The sequence below is a fragment of the Podarcis vaucheri genome, assembly GCF_965113315.1.
Source record: "Podarcis vaucheri genome assembly, chromosome: 7".
Classification (NCBI taxonomy): Eukaryota; Metazoa; Chordata; class Lepidosauria; order Squamata; family Lacertidae; genus Podarcis; species Podarcis vaucheri.
The window spans coordinates 94,247,492-94,260,932 of NC_138765.1; the positions used below are offsets into that span (position 1 = coordinate 94,247,492).

Here is a 13,441-nt window from a genome sequence, read left to right on the forward strand (position 1 = left end):
TCCCAGCCTCCGTGAGCCCTTTCCCCACCTGTTCCTCCGATGGCAGTTCCCTGACAGTTGGTTATGAAAAAATGGCTTGGAAGGATGGATTTCGTTTTCTTTCTTTCTTCTTTGTCTGTTATTTCTTTTATATATCTGATTTAACATTTGTACCTGGAAAAAGAATGCAATAAAAAATGTTTATATATAAAAAAAGAGAATGCCTGCTGCTTCTGTGCAGCTCCTTCCTACACTACGGAAGCAATGTCAGAAGGCCCAAATTTGGGAGAGGATGAGAGTACCCTGGGCAGCAAGGCAGGCCCTATCACTAGGCAGGGTGAGAAAACCGCCTTAGGTGGCAGGTGCTGGGCAAGGGGGCAAGGGGTGAGCATTCCCTCTACTGCCTACACAGCCTAATTTGGGGCATGGCCCAGGCCCTTTCTCCCAGCTATAAAGGGACTCCTGCTGCGGTGAGGCCTTGGACCATCGGCTGGGTGAGGACTGCAGGGCCTGCTCCCTTCCAGGGCCTTTTCCAACTGGCCCAGGGGGCGTGGCCCAGGCCCTTATTTGGAACAAACTTTTGGGGAAGCTGGGAAGTGTTCTGCAATTGCTTCCCTGTTCCAATGTGTTTTAAAATGTCCTCAAGCAGTCGGTGGCAATTTAAATTTGTATTTATTTTTTTCCTTTTTTCCCTTTTTGGGGGTGGGTGGGTATAATGGATATTTGGTTGGGGATTAATTTTAGTATAATTGCTCTGTTTTTGTTTTCTGTTGTTTTATTGGTTCTGTATAGTTTGTGTTTTGTTTTTAAGGGGCGGGATCATTAATTTTAGTATAATTGCTCTGTTTTTGTTTTCTGTTGTTTTATTGGTTCTGTATAGTTTGTGTTTTGTTTTTAAGGGGCGGGATCGGGGCTGCCTGGGAGTGAGGCCTCAGCCAACACGATGGCTGGGACAAGTTCCACAGGGGGGGAAGCACTGGGACATCCGATCTCGGTGATCATGGGCAGGAGGCGGAGTTACGCTAAGACCAGACCATGTCATTACCAAGGAGGCAGGTTTAGTCGTTGTTTGAAGACTATCCCTGCCTCCAGGTCTGGCCTTGACCGGATGGATACTGGAATCAACAGGGGAAACCCACATAACCTGAAGGTGTTTCTGTGTAATGCCAGGTCAATGATGAATAAAACCACTGCCATCCACGACTTGATTGTGGATGGAGGATTTGACCTGGCATGTGTGACAGAGACCTGGTTGGAGGAAGCAGATGGGCCTGTCCTTGCTGCCGCTTGCCCACCAGGTTTCTCTTATACACAGCAACCCAGGTCATGTGGGCGGGGAGGGGGGTTGCAGTGATTTTTAGGAAGTCATTAGTTTGCACCGGGCGTCCTACTGGGAAGACCCAGTTTTCTGAGTGCATGTTCTGGAAGTTGGGCAATAGGGGCAGTACAGGATTCCTTTTGGTGTACCAACCTCCCCGCTGCACCAAGGATTCCCTGTCCGAGCTGCTTCAGGTCGTGGCGGATGTTCTCCTGGAGAAACCTAGTTTGGTTGTCCTAGGGGATTTTAACATCCACGCCGACACGACCTTACAAGGGGCCGCTCAGGACTTCGTGGAAAGCATGGCCTCCATGGGGCTGTCCCTGAATAAGTTGGGCCCAACTCATAGTCATGGACATGCCTTAGACCTGGTATTCACCTCTAGTGACGTGGGTGATCTGACACTAAGTAAAAGTGAAACCAAAGAAGTGCCATGGTCAGATCACTTCCTGGTGCAACTGGACTTCTCCGCGACCCTTCCCCTCTGCAGGGAGGTGGGACCAATTCAGATGGTCCGCCCCCGCCACTTAATGGATCCAAATGGTTTCCAGAGAGTGGTAGGGGATGCTTTATCCCATGTTGATGGCCTTCCAGCTGATTCCCTGGTGGCCCGCTGGAATGCGGAGTTAACCAGGGCTATCGACTGTCTGGCTCCGAAGCGCCCTCTCCGATTGCATGGAGCCCGTGGTTTTCCCCGGAGCTGAGGGCGATGAAACAATCGCTAAGATGGCTAGAGCGTCGGTGGAGAAAACTCACTCCGAATCTGACCGGACACAGGTTAGAGCTCAACGTCGAGCCTACCAAGTGGCGATAGCGATGGCGAAGAAGACTTTCTTCACCGCCTCTATTGCATCTGCAGAAAATAGTAGCAGGAGACTCTTTCAGGTGGTCCGCAATTTAACGGAACCACCTTTACCACCGGGGCCTTGTAAAGACCCCAAGATCTCCTGCAACGATTTTGCAAAGTTTTTTGCAGATAAAATCACTCATATTCAGAAGGAGCTAGACACCACCGTGGGAGCAGGGCTGGGGCGGGAGAGTGCTGGAGCTCTGTCTGGTCAAGTTGCATGGAATCAATTTCAATCCGTTACCCCCGAGGATGTGGACAGGCTGCTTGGACGCGTGAAACCAACCACCTGTCTCCTTGATCCTTGCCCATCCTGGCTAATAAAAGCAAGCCGGGAAGGGCTGGGCGATGGGCTCTGCGGGGTGGTGAATGCTTCCCTCTGTGAGGGAACATTCCCAGATCCGCTGAAAGAGGCGGTTATTAAACCGCTTCTTAAAAAAACATCTTTAGACCCGGCCAGTATGGCCAACTAACGCCCAGTCTCAAATCTTCCATTCTTGGGCAAGGTGATTGAGCGTGTGGTTGCTGAACAACTCCAGGCACGCCTGGAGGATGCGGACCATTTGGATCCCTTCCAATCGGGGTTCAGGCCTCATCATGGGACTGAAACTGCCTTGGTCGCACTGGTTGATGATCTCCGGCGAGCTAGGGACAAAGGTGAGAGTTGTTTCCTAGTTCTGCTGGATCTCTCAGCGGCCTTTGATACAATTGACCATAACATCCTTCTGGACCGTCTAGAGGGGTTGGGAGCTGGGGGCACTGTTATACAGTGGTTTCGCTCCTTCCTCCTGGGCCGTGTTCAGAAAGTGGTGGGGGGGATGAGTGTTCAGACCCTTGGGCCCTCACCTGTGGGGTGCCTCAGGGTTCCGTCCTCTCCCCCATGCTTTTTAACATCTATATGAAGCCGCTGGGAGAGATCATCAGGGGGTATGGACTGGGTGTCCATCAATATGCAGATGATACCCAGCTCTACCTCTCTTTCAAATCAGAACCAGTGAAGGTGGTGAAGGTCCTGTGTGAGTGCCTGGAGGCGGTTGGAGGATGGATGGCAGCTAATGGATTGAAGTTGAATCCTGACAAGACAGAAGTATTGTTCTTGGGGGACAGGGGGCAGGCTGGTGTGGAGGACTCCCTGGTCCTGAATAGGGTAACTGTGCCCCTGAAGGACCAGGTGCGTAGCCTGGGAGTCATTTTGGACTCACAGCTGTCCATGGAGGTGCAGGTCAATTCTGTATCCAGGGCAGCTGTCTACCAACTCCACCTGATACGCAGGCTGAGACCCTACCTGCCCGCGGACTGTCTCGCCAGAGTGGTGCATGCTCTAGTTATCTCCCGCTTGGACTACTGCAATGCGCTCTACGTGGGGCTACCTTTGAAGGTGACTCGGAAACTACAGCTAATCCAGAATGCGGCAGCTAGACTGGTGACTGGGGGCGGCCGCCGAGACCACATAACACCAGTCTTGAAAGACCTACATTGGCTCCCAGTACGTTTCCGAGCACAATTCAAAGTGCTGGTGTTGACCTTTAAAGCCCTAAACGGCCTCGGCCCAGTATACCTGAAGGAGCGTCTCCACCCCCATCGTTCTGCCCGGACGTTGAGGTCCAGCGCCGAGGGCCTTCTGGTGGTTCCCTCATTGCGAGAAGCAAAGCTACAGGGAACCAGACAGAGGGCCTTTTCGGTAGTGGCGCCTGCCCTGTGGAACGCCCTTCCAGCAGATGTCAAAACGATAAACAACTACCTGACATTTAGAAGACATATTAAGGCAGCCCTGTTCAGGGAAGTTTTTAATGTATGATATTTTAGTGTTTTTTTGGTTTCTATGGAAGCCGCCCAGAGTGGCTGGGGAAACCCAGCCAGATGGGCGGGGTACAAATAATAAATTATTATTATATTATTATTATTATTATATGTAGAAAGGGAGGGCACCATCTCAGGGAGCAAAATAACTTGGACCAGTCCTAATGTGCAGTGATGGTAAGGGGCAAATGCTGTGAACTCCTCAACCATATGTTGTCGAACTCACTTGTTACTGAAGCTGTTGTGCTGCAAATATAACTTTATTCCAGCCTGTTTTGGTAGTTCACCTTTTAGTGGAATAGGATTGGTCTTTTTATTCTTTCTGACGGGTGAATACTTTTTATTATTCTTATGGTTTATTCTATGTTATGAATTTTGGAGTTTGTTAAGTTTTTCAGTACTTGAATATTTTGTAAGTTGCTTCTTTGAGGTATTTTGTAAAAAAATGATGAGAAATATTAATATTGATATTACTAACAATAGCAATAGCAACAACTTGAGCAGAGTCTCTAAGAGATATTTCACCCATTGTGCAGAATGTGGCAGTAAAAGTGAGGTATTTTTACACTTCAAAAATCCTAGCATTTTTGCATAGTTTTGGGTAGAAGATGAACTGCTGTGGAACAGAAACAGTGCTGCATGCAGTGATACAGAAGATAAACGCTAATGGCACCTCAGAGTCACCACTTGTCTTGTGCTGGGGGTGTCTTTCCATTTCCCTCAGTAGTATGTACATTTTTACAGTTCAGGCTTTCCCCCCACAAAGTTTTACTAGTTTTCAAACAATTTAACAAATCCAATTCAATTTCAGTACAATATTCCCATAAAATTTTGACTTCCCACCCTTACTTCCATGATGTGTCTATTCAAATCATTCATCTACACCCACAAATATAATATTTAGCTAAAACATGTATCCTACATTACATTCATTTATCATTCTCATTCCTTTTATATTTCAAGTCCTGCCTGCAATTTCATTTGACTAATATTTTCCTCAGTTAATTCAAAAAAGTTCTCTTATTTTTGCTGTCAATTTTGCCATTTCCATATAGTCCAATAATTTCAAATCCCACTCATAGAATCATAGATGGCCACAAGGGCCATCGACTCCTCTTTTGTTGGAACTTCTTCTTTCCATTTCTGTGCCTAGAGATTTCTGGCTGCGGTGGTGGCATACATAAACAATTTAAGCAACTTTTTGGGACCTGTGTCACTATTATTCCCAGTGCTTTTTTTCTTAAAAATGTTTGGGGGGTTCTCTCATTTTGACTCAAGAAATTCACCGTTTTATAGTTCAAATTGGGGAAAATAAATACAGTATGTGGGGAAAAACACTGCCTTTAGCTCAGCATCCCACTAAAAAAAGAGGGCGGGATACTGCGGTCCCTCAGTGGCTCAGTGTTCAGAAGAAGCCATCTTCATCCAAACAGCAGCAGCAGCAGCTGTAGTAGCACCAAGCTGTGCCAGGGACTCTGTGAGGGGCGGTGGGGGGAGAGGGGAGAGACAGCAGGTCACCCTCTTAAGTCGCATGCACACAGGCACTGCCACGCATCCCTCACGCCCTCTCACAGAGCCTCTGCTCAACATCTCCTACCTCAGAGACGCTCCTCATGAGCCGCTGAGAGGCCGCCCTGCCTCCAGGCTGCTTCCATTCAGCCTTAGGCGCGTGCGCGCCCAGGAGAAAGTGGTGCATGGGGGCAGAGAGAGAGGTCGCCACTGGCAGCATTCCCTCAGTCACTCCGCTCGGTGCCAATGCGCCCCCGCCCCTTCTCCCAAAGGCCAGCCAGGATCCCCAACTAAATACGATGCGCTAAGGAAAAAAAGGAACTCACCCACAAAGAGGATGCCTCATCCTCTTTCTGCAGGGCGTGTAAGCTACCCAAATCCCCCACTACTACTGCTGCTCCTCCAAATGTTTAGGGGTACACGTCCCCCTGTGTCCCCCCAGAAAAAAGCACTGATTATTCCCAAAATAATCAGTTAGCTTTTTGCTAATGTCTATTTTAAACATTTCTTCAATTCATTATGTATCATTTCCCAAAAGCCTGCCACTTTTTTACAAGTCCACCACATATGAAAAAATGTCCCTTCAGACTGTTTGCATTTCCAGCATTTACTTGAAACAATCTTACACATCTTGGCCAGTTTATTAGGTGTTAAGGACCCACCTGTATATCATTTTCAAATCATTTTCCTTATACATTATACAGGCAGTATATTTCATATCTAATTTCCACAACTTTTCCCATGCCACCATATCAATATTATGTCCCAGATCTTTAGCCCAATGTATAATTGCAGGCTTAATCAGTTCATATTTTGTTTCTCATTCTAATAACGTTTTATACATTTTCAGAATCAGTTTTTCTTTGCCTTCTGGCACTCTTAATTCAAATTCAGATATTTGGTCTATTAAACCATATGTCCTATCTTTCTTAAATAATTCATTTACTTGGTGGTATTAAAGCCATCCCGTCACCCATTCCTGAATTTCTTCCTGTGTTTTCAATTCACAACCATCTCCAGAAAACCTCTCTCTCTATGTACCCCATTCTGCTTCCATAGTCAATTTATTTTGAGCACATGCCTTTGTTGGAAATAACTGCAATGGTGTTCTCCTTCAAGAATTTTTTTATATTGGATCCACACGCATACAAACTTCTTCTTATAACATGATTTAAAAATTCTGTGTGGATCTTGACTTTCTCCTACCATAAATATGCATGCCACCCATAACCTTCTACATCAAGTAACCTCATGTTTTTCAATACCATCCATTCCCTCATCCAACTCAAATGGGCTGCTTCAGAGTATAATTTTAGGTCTGGCAGTGAAAACCCTTCTTTTTCTTTAGCATACGTTAAAGTTTTAAATTTATTCCTGGATTTTTTCCCCTGCCAGATAAATTTAGATCGTTCTTTTTGCCATTGTTTGAAGCAGTTCATATTACTTATTACTGGTATACTGTCTGGAATAGGAAAGACATCTTAGGGAGCGCATTCATTTTTATAGCCGATGTTCTTCCCAACAATGAAAACTTTCTTCTTTCTCATCTTAGCAAATCTAATTTCATGCTGTTCCACACTTTTGCATAATTATTTTAATATAACACTGCATTTTTATTTGTTATACATATACCTAAATATTTCACCTTTTTTTCCTCCTTTACCCCAAGTTCTCTTGCAGAACTTTTCTCATATGCTGATCCATAGTTTTCACCAACATTTTAGTTTTATCCCTATTAGTATAAAAACCAGCTAAATCACCAAATTGCTTTATCATTTCAAATAGCTTAACCAAAGGGTTTACCACAAAAAGAACTACGTCATCTGCAAATGCCCTTAGTTTATAGGTTTGTTGTCCAATTTGGACACATCACAGCATTTCACTTTCTCTTATGTTCCTAAAGTTCAGGCTTACCATTTCACAAATCTGATAGGGCTTGGTGAATATTCATTACATACAAATCAGGCTTCCTTGCTGCATTTGTCATCCAGAACACTGAGCTTGTACGCAATGGAAGCCCAGCATGGGTATGTATTTTTGGCTGGAAGGCTGCTAATTTTTGTGATCTTTTTAAAAACAAACTAATCTCCTAGAGTTTTAATTTTTAATGTGGCTGGAAGCATCTTCTAATTTATGACAGGTTCTATTTGCAGGTGGTCTAACTGTCATGGCTGTTACTGATGGAAGCTGTGCTTGTGTTTATGGAGTGAGAGAAAGATGGCAGAATGACTAAATAAGAGGTGCCCAACATAAAGAGCCTCAATATGGCATGCAGCTCACCTCTCACACTCAAAACATGTCCATTATTTTCAGGGCCAATAACGGTAGACTGGATCCACGGTCTTTCAAAGGCATTCCAGAAACCTCAAGTGATCCAAAATATGGAGTCCAGATGTCATGGACTGGTTGGATGCAGGGGAATGGTGGGAGGAACCAGCTGGGGAACTGCCAAGGGAAGAAGGCTCAGAGCATGGGGAGCGGTGGTGGGACAATGATGAGTGGTCAGAGGGAAAAGACTGGGAAGAGGAGGTGTCACTCAAGGGGTAACAGGGCTCAGTGAGCTGGGAGAGTGTGTGGCAGGGAGAAGTCCAGAATCAGAGGGTGAAGCTGAAGCAGGGGAGGGACCTGGGCTAAACACGGCCTGAGCTACAGCCCCCCTGCCCCCCCCACTATACCCCTGATATCAGGGGTAGCCAACCTGGTGCTTTCCAGATGTTGATGGGAGCTGGAGTCCAACAACATCTGGAGAGTCCCACATTAGCCACTTGCCTTTCATCCCAGCCCACTTCTCCTATTCCTTCCCCCATTTAGATGCCTCATGATTTCAGGCGGATGTCTGAAATGGATCCGTCAGACCCAGAGTCCTCAAAATCCAGCCCCAAGATCTGGTGGTACCAGAATTTGCATCTGAGTCTGGCCCTCTTGCGACTGCTGCCTTTGACATGCATAACATCCTTGCTTCTTCCTTCTCATCCTCCAGGGCAGCGACAATGAATCGGTGGATAAGAACAAATGCTGTACGCTCTGTAACATGTCCTTTACTTCAGCCGTTGTGGCTGAGTCACACTATCAAGGGAAAATTCATGCCAAAAGATTAAAACTGTTGCTAGGAGAGCAGCCAACGTTAAAGGCCACAGGTAGGTCCAAATACACTGACGATAAAGGCTTTCCTTTTCCCCCTTTTCTTTTTAAGGAGTGGAATACTCTGTCTTTTTGGATCCATGCATCAGTTTCCTGTTAAGCAGAGGTGAGGGTGGCACTTTGACTGGCTTTGTGGATTTGGGACAGCAGACAAGAAGCACAGAAAGAAAGTTGAAGGAAAGCAGCTATTCATTGCTCGCTTTGCTGTGGCAATCTTAGAAACACCCATCCACACAGGCTCACGAGGACCCCCTTTATTCCTGTAGATGCCACTCAAAAAGTGTCTCTGTTTCCCTATTTTCTGAACACTTGCTTGTAAGATGGAAGCTGTTGCTGTACCCTCTGGCCATGTACAGTGGTGCCTCGCAAGTCAAAAATAATCCATTCCGCGAGTCTCTTCATCTAGCGGTTTTTTCGTCTTGTGAAGCAACCCTATTAGCGGCTTAGCGGCTTAGCGCTATTAGCGGTTTAGCGGCTATTAAAGGCTTAGCGGCTTAGAAAAAGGGGGGGAGCGGGGAAAAATCGGAACACTCGCAAGACGTTTTCGTCTTGCGAAGCAGCTCAAAAACGGAAAACCCTTTCATCTAGCGGGTTTTCCGTCTTGCGAGGCATTCGTCTTGCGGGGCACCACTGTATAACCAATTCTGGAACTGCCTTTAATTGACATCTCAACAAAGACGTTTATTTCTCCTTCCAGCACTCATACAGAATATCTTTTTGCTCTTTGCTGCTGGTGGAGAATCTAGTCTTTCTTCCTCCTTTTTTAAAAGCGGGAGGGAGATGGGTTGGTTTCTTGCATTTTGCCATATTTGCTTGCTCCCACTGTGCCTTCAGTAATGCGGACCCTCTTAACTCTCACATTTAGAAAAGTCAAATGTCAGCGATTGTTTGCAAACCTTCCCCCCCCACAGTACTAGAACCCACAGCCACCCAGGGAAGCTGAAGTGAGAATTGAAGCTACAGGGAATCAGGCAGAGGGCCTTCTTGGCGCCCTCCCTGTTGAACACCCTCCCTTCGGAGGTCAAGGAGATAAACAACCACACAACCTTTAGAAGACATCTGAATTCAACCCTATATAGCGAAGTTTTTAATGTTTAACGTTTTGTTATGTTTTTGCATATTCTGTAAGCCCCCCAGAGTGGCTGGGGCAACCCAGTCAGATGGGTGTTATACAAATAAAACAACAACAACAACAATGCAACAATGCAAATACAAATACTAACAGAACCCACCTAAACCTACCTATGCCTGTCTTAGGCACAGCACAGCCACTGGGAAGTACATAATTCTTCCGCTTTCATCAAATATAAATTCTGAGGTTACTACTACCAGCTTTGGCAATGGCTGCTAGCCTAGTTCCCTGCAGGGCAGAAGCAAGATGATAAACAAAGAGTTGTCTGCCCAGAAGAGCAAAACTTTTAGCTTTATGGCCCAAGACGTAGTGAAACAACTTCTCTCTTATGCTATCTGGTGATAAACTTCTGCAGATTTACAGAGATGTGGCAATGTTTTATTTATTTACAAGGTGTCACACCCACCCACCCACCCACCCAACTAATAATCAGATATGCTAGCAAGGGGAGAGGAGAGAAGAGGGTCATTCCTTTTCTTTAAGCTGTGCAGAGTGCAAAGCTTTTTTCTCTCTTTAAATGCTATGGTAGCAACTCCTGTGCATGTAAAAGGAAAAACTTGGACCAGATAGAAAGGGGTGAGGAGAGAGCGGCTGTAGCACAAATTGGCTCTCTGGGATGGAGGAATAGTGGCGTACTGCAGCTTTTTGGCACCCAGGGTCTTTTAACGCTGACACCACCAGATTCTGAGAGGATGCAACAGGCGCCCTGCGGGGAAGCAAGCTGCGCCAGGGCCAGGCCTTTGGGGCTGGGATGGTGCCTCCTCCTCCTAGAGAGAGAGGAGAGCACGGCTCCACACCAGCCAGCCAGGCTTCCCCTGGTGCAGCTTCCCTCTCCATAGGTTGCCTGTTCATGGAGGCACCTGGTTACGCCCTTTTGCGCCCTCAGAATAATGTGCCCAGGGCCGACCACCCCACAGCTCCAGTCACGCTATGCCAGTGTGGAGGAATCCTGCAAGAGTCAGACAAAAGAGGGTTCCTTCCTCACAGAACGCATCATTAATCTAGGGATGCGGCAATGGCCACTTGTTGAAACAGTTTTGAATTAAGATTAGGCTGTGCACATTTAAATCCCATTACCTCCCCCAAAGAATCTTGGGAGCTATAGTTTTTTTAGGGTGTTGAGAATTGTAGGTCTATGGGGATAAACTACAGTTCCCATGATTCTTGGGGGAAAGTCATGTGCTTTAAGTGTGCATTACTGTAAATGTATGGTATGTACATAGCCTTAGACAACTCCAGAGTGGGGGACAGATGGCATTAGTAACAAGGGCTTTATAGAAACTCATAGAATCATAGAATCATAGAATCATAGAGTTGGAAGAGACCACAAGGGCCATCGAGTCCAACCCCCTGCCAAGCAGGAAACACCATCAGAGCACTCCTGACATATGGTTGTCAAGCCTCTGCTTAAAGACCTCCAAAGTAGGAGACTCCACCACACTCCTTGGCAGCAAATTCCACTGTCGAACAGCTCTCACTGTCAGGAAGTTCTTCCTAATGTTTAGGTGGAATCTTCTTTCTTGTAGTTTGGATCCATTGCTCCGTGTCCGCTTCTCCGGAGCAGCAGAAAACAACCTTTCTCCCTCCTCCATGTGACATCCTTTTATATATTTGAACGTGGCTATCATATCACCCCTCAACCTCCTCTTCTCCAGGCTAAACATGCCCAGCTCCCTTAGCCGTTCCTCATAAGGCATCGTTTCCAGGCCTTTGACCATTTTGGTTGCCCTCCTCTGGACACGTTCCAGTTTGTCAGTGTCCTTCTTGAATTGTGGTGCCCAGAACTGGACACAGTACTCCAGGTGTGGTCTGACCAGAGCAGAATACAGTGGCACTATTACTTCCCTTGATCTAGATCGGGGGTCGGCAACCTGCGGCTCCAGAGCCGCATGCGGCTCTTTAAAGCCTTTGCTGCGGCTCCGGGGCGGAGGCGCGGGGCGGGGGCGAGGGGAGGGCGTGAGGGGAGGGCGTGAGGGAAGGAAGCGAGGGCGCGAGGGAAGGAGGCGAGGGGCGGGGCGGGGCCGAGGGGAGGGCGCGAGGGAAGGAGGCGAGGGCGCGAGGGAAGGAGGCGAGGGGCGGGGTCGAGGCGAGGGCGCGAGGGAAGGAGGCGAGGGGCGGGGTCGAGGGGAGGGCGCGAGGGAAGGAGGCGAGGGGCGGGGTCGAGGGGAGGGCGCGAGGGAAGGAGGCGAGGGCGCGAGGGAAGGAGGCGAGGGGCGGGGTCGAGGGGAGGGCGCGAGGGAAGGAGGCGAGGGGCGGGGTCGAGGGGAGGGCGCGAGGGAAGGAGGCGAGGGGCGGGCGTGAGGGAAGGAGGCGAGGGAAGGAGGCGAGGGGCGGGGTCGAGGGGAGGGCGCGAGGGAAGGAGGCGAGGGCGCGAGGGAAGGAGGCGAGGGGCGGGGTCGAGGGGAGGGCGCGAGGGAAGGAGGCGAGGGGCGGGGTCGAGGGGAGGGCGCGAGGGAAGGAGGTGAGGGGCGGGCGTGAGGGAAGGAGGCGAGGGAAGGAGGCGAGGGGCGGGCGTGAGGGAAGGAGGCGAGGGGCGGGGTCGAGGGGAGGGCGCAAGGGGAGGAGGAGGCGGAGGAGTTAGTTGCCTGAAGCCACTGTTCAAAACTGGTCACTGTTTTGAAGGGGAGTGAAGAACACACACTCAAAAAAAGGTAACTTGTTAATTTAATGTTTATTATGTTTACTGATTTGTGCTTTGTGACTGTTTGAGGTGGGGTTTTTTTCTTGGGAGGCTGGGCGGCGCGAAGAGAGGGAGGCTTGTGGTAGCGTCGGGGCTTGTCTCTAGCAAAGTAAGTCCTCGCTATTTGGTCACATGCGCAGCAGTGTGGCTTCGGAGCTCCAACACTTGCTTTGCCGGCTGCTTTCAAAAGCGTCGGAATCAGCTGTGCTGTTGCTGGGTAACCGGATCGTCCCAGCAGCCATCTTATCTGCCCATGTGGTCTTCTGAGGCGGCCGCCAGTAGAAATTCCACGTGGGAGTTAGTTGCCTGAAGCCCCTTTTTAAACTTAAGCAGGGGGAAGTTTGGTGAATTGTTATGCAACAGCTTATTGCTGGTCTTTGTCGTCCCGCCTTTGTAAGCAGGCTGCATTGAAAGGGGGCATATACACTGGTCACTGTTTTGAAGGGGAGTGAAGAACACACACTCAAAAAAAGGAAACTTGTTAATTTAATGTTTATTTATATGAGGAGTAGTAATTCTGAGGGGTCAAACAAAGAAATAATAAAAAGTGTCAAAAAAGGTATTTTTATAATGACGAATGCCTCATTATTATATATTATTTACATCAGGCACTGATTATGATTTATGGTACACTGGGGCCCTGATTAATTTTCTATGGCATTTTGGGGCATTGGTTATTGGGCATAGCAAGTTGTGGTCGCGTGGAATTTGTGCTTTGTGACCTTTTGAAGTGGGGTTTTTTTCTTGGGAGGCTGGGCGGCGCGAAGAGAGGGATTATTTTTATAATGACGAGGATGACATTGGGCCCTCATTATTAATTATTATTTACATCAGGCACTGATTATGATTTATGGTTCACTGGGGCCCTGGTTAATTTTCTTTGGCATTTTGTGGCATTGATTATGCAGTCGCGGTCGCGTGGAATTCCACGTAGAGTTAGTTGCCTGAAGCCCCTTTTTAGTTGCTTGAAGCAGGGGAAAGTTTGGTGAAAGTTTGGTGAATTGCTGCCCAGGAGTGTGGTGGAGTCTCCTACTT

At 47.8% G+C, this 13,441-nt stretch overlaps 1 protein-coding gene across 4 annotated transcripts in view; it reads left to right on the forward strand.

The window, feature by feature from the left end:
- Positions 1-13,441, forward strand: part of ZMAT4 (zinc finger matrin-type 4) — a 286,981-nt gene that overhangs the window by 190,225 nt on the left and 83,315 nt on the right. For all 4 annotated transcript variants that reach the window (XM_082230608.1, XM_082230606.1, XM_082230605.1 and 1 more), the window contains one exon: positions 8,434-8,590. In XM_082230608.1, the coding sequence (XP_082086734.1) occupies positions 8,434-8,590 (157 nt within the window). The remainder of the gene's footprint in view (positions 1-8,433; positions 8,591-13,441) is intronic.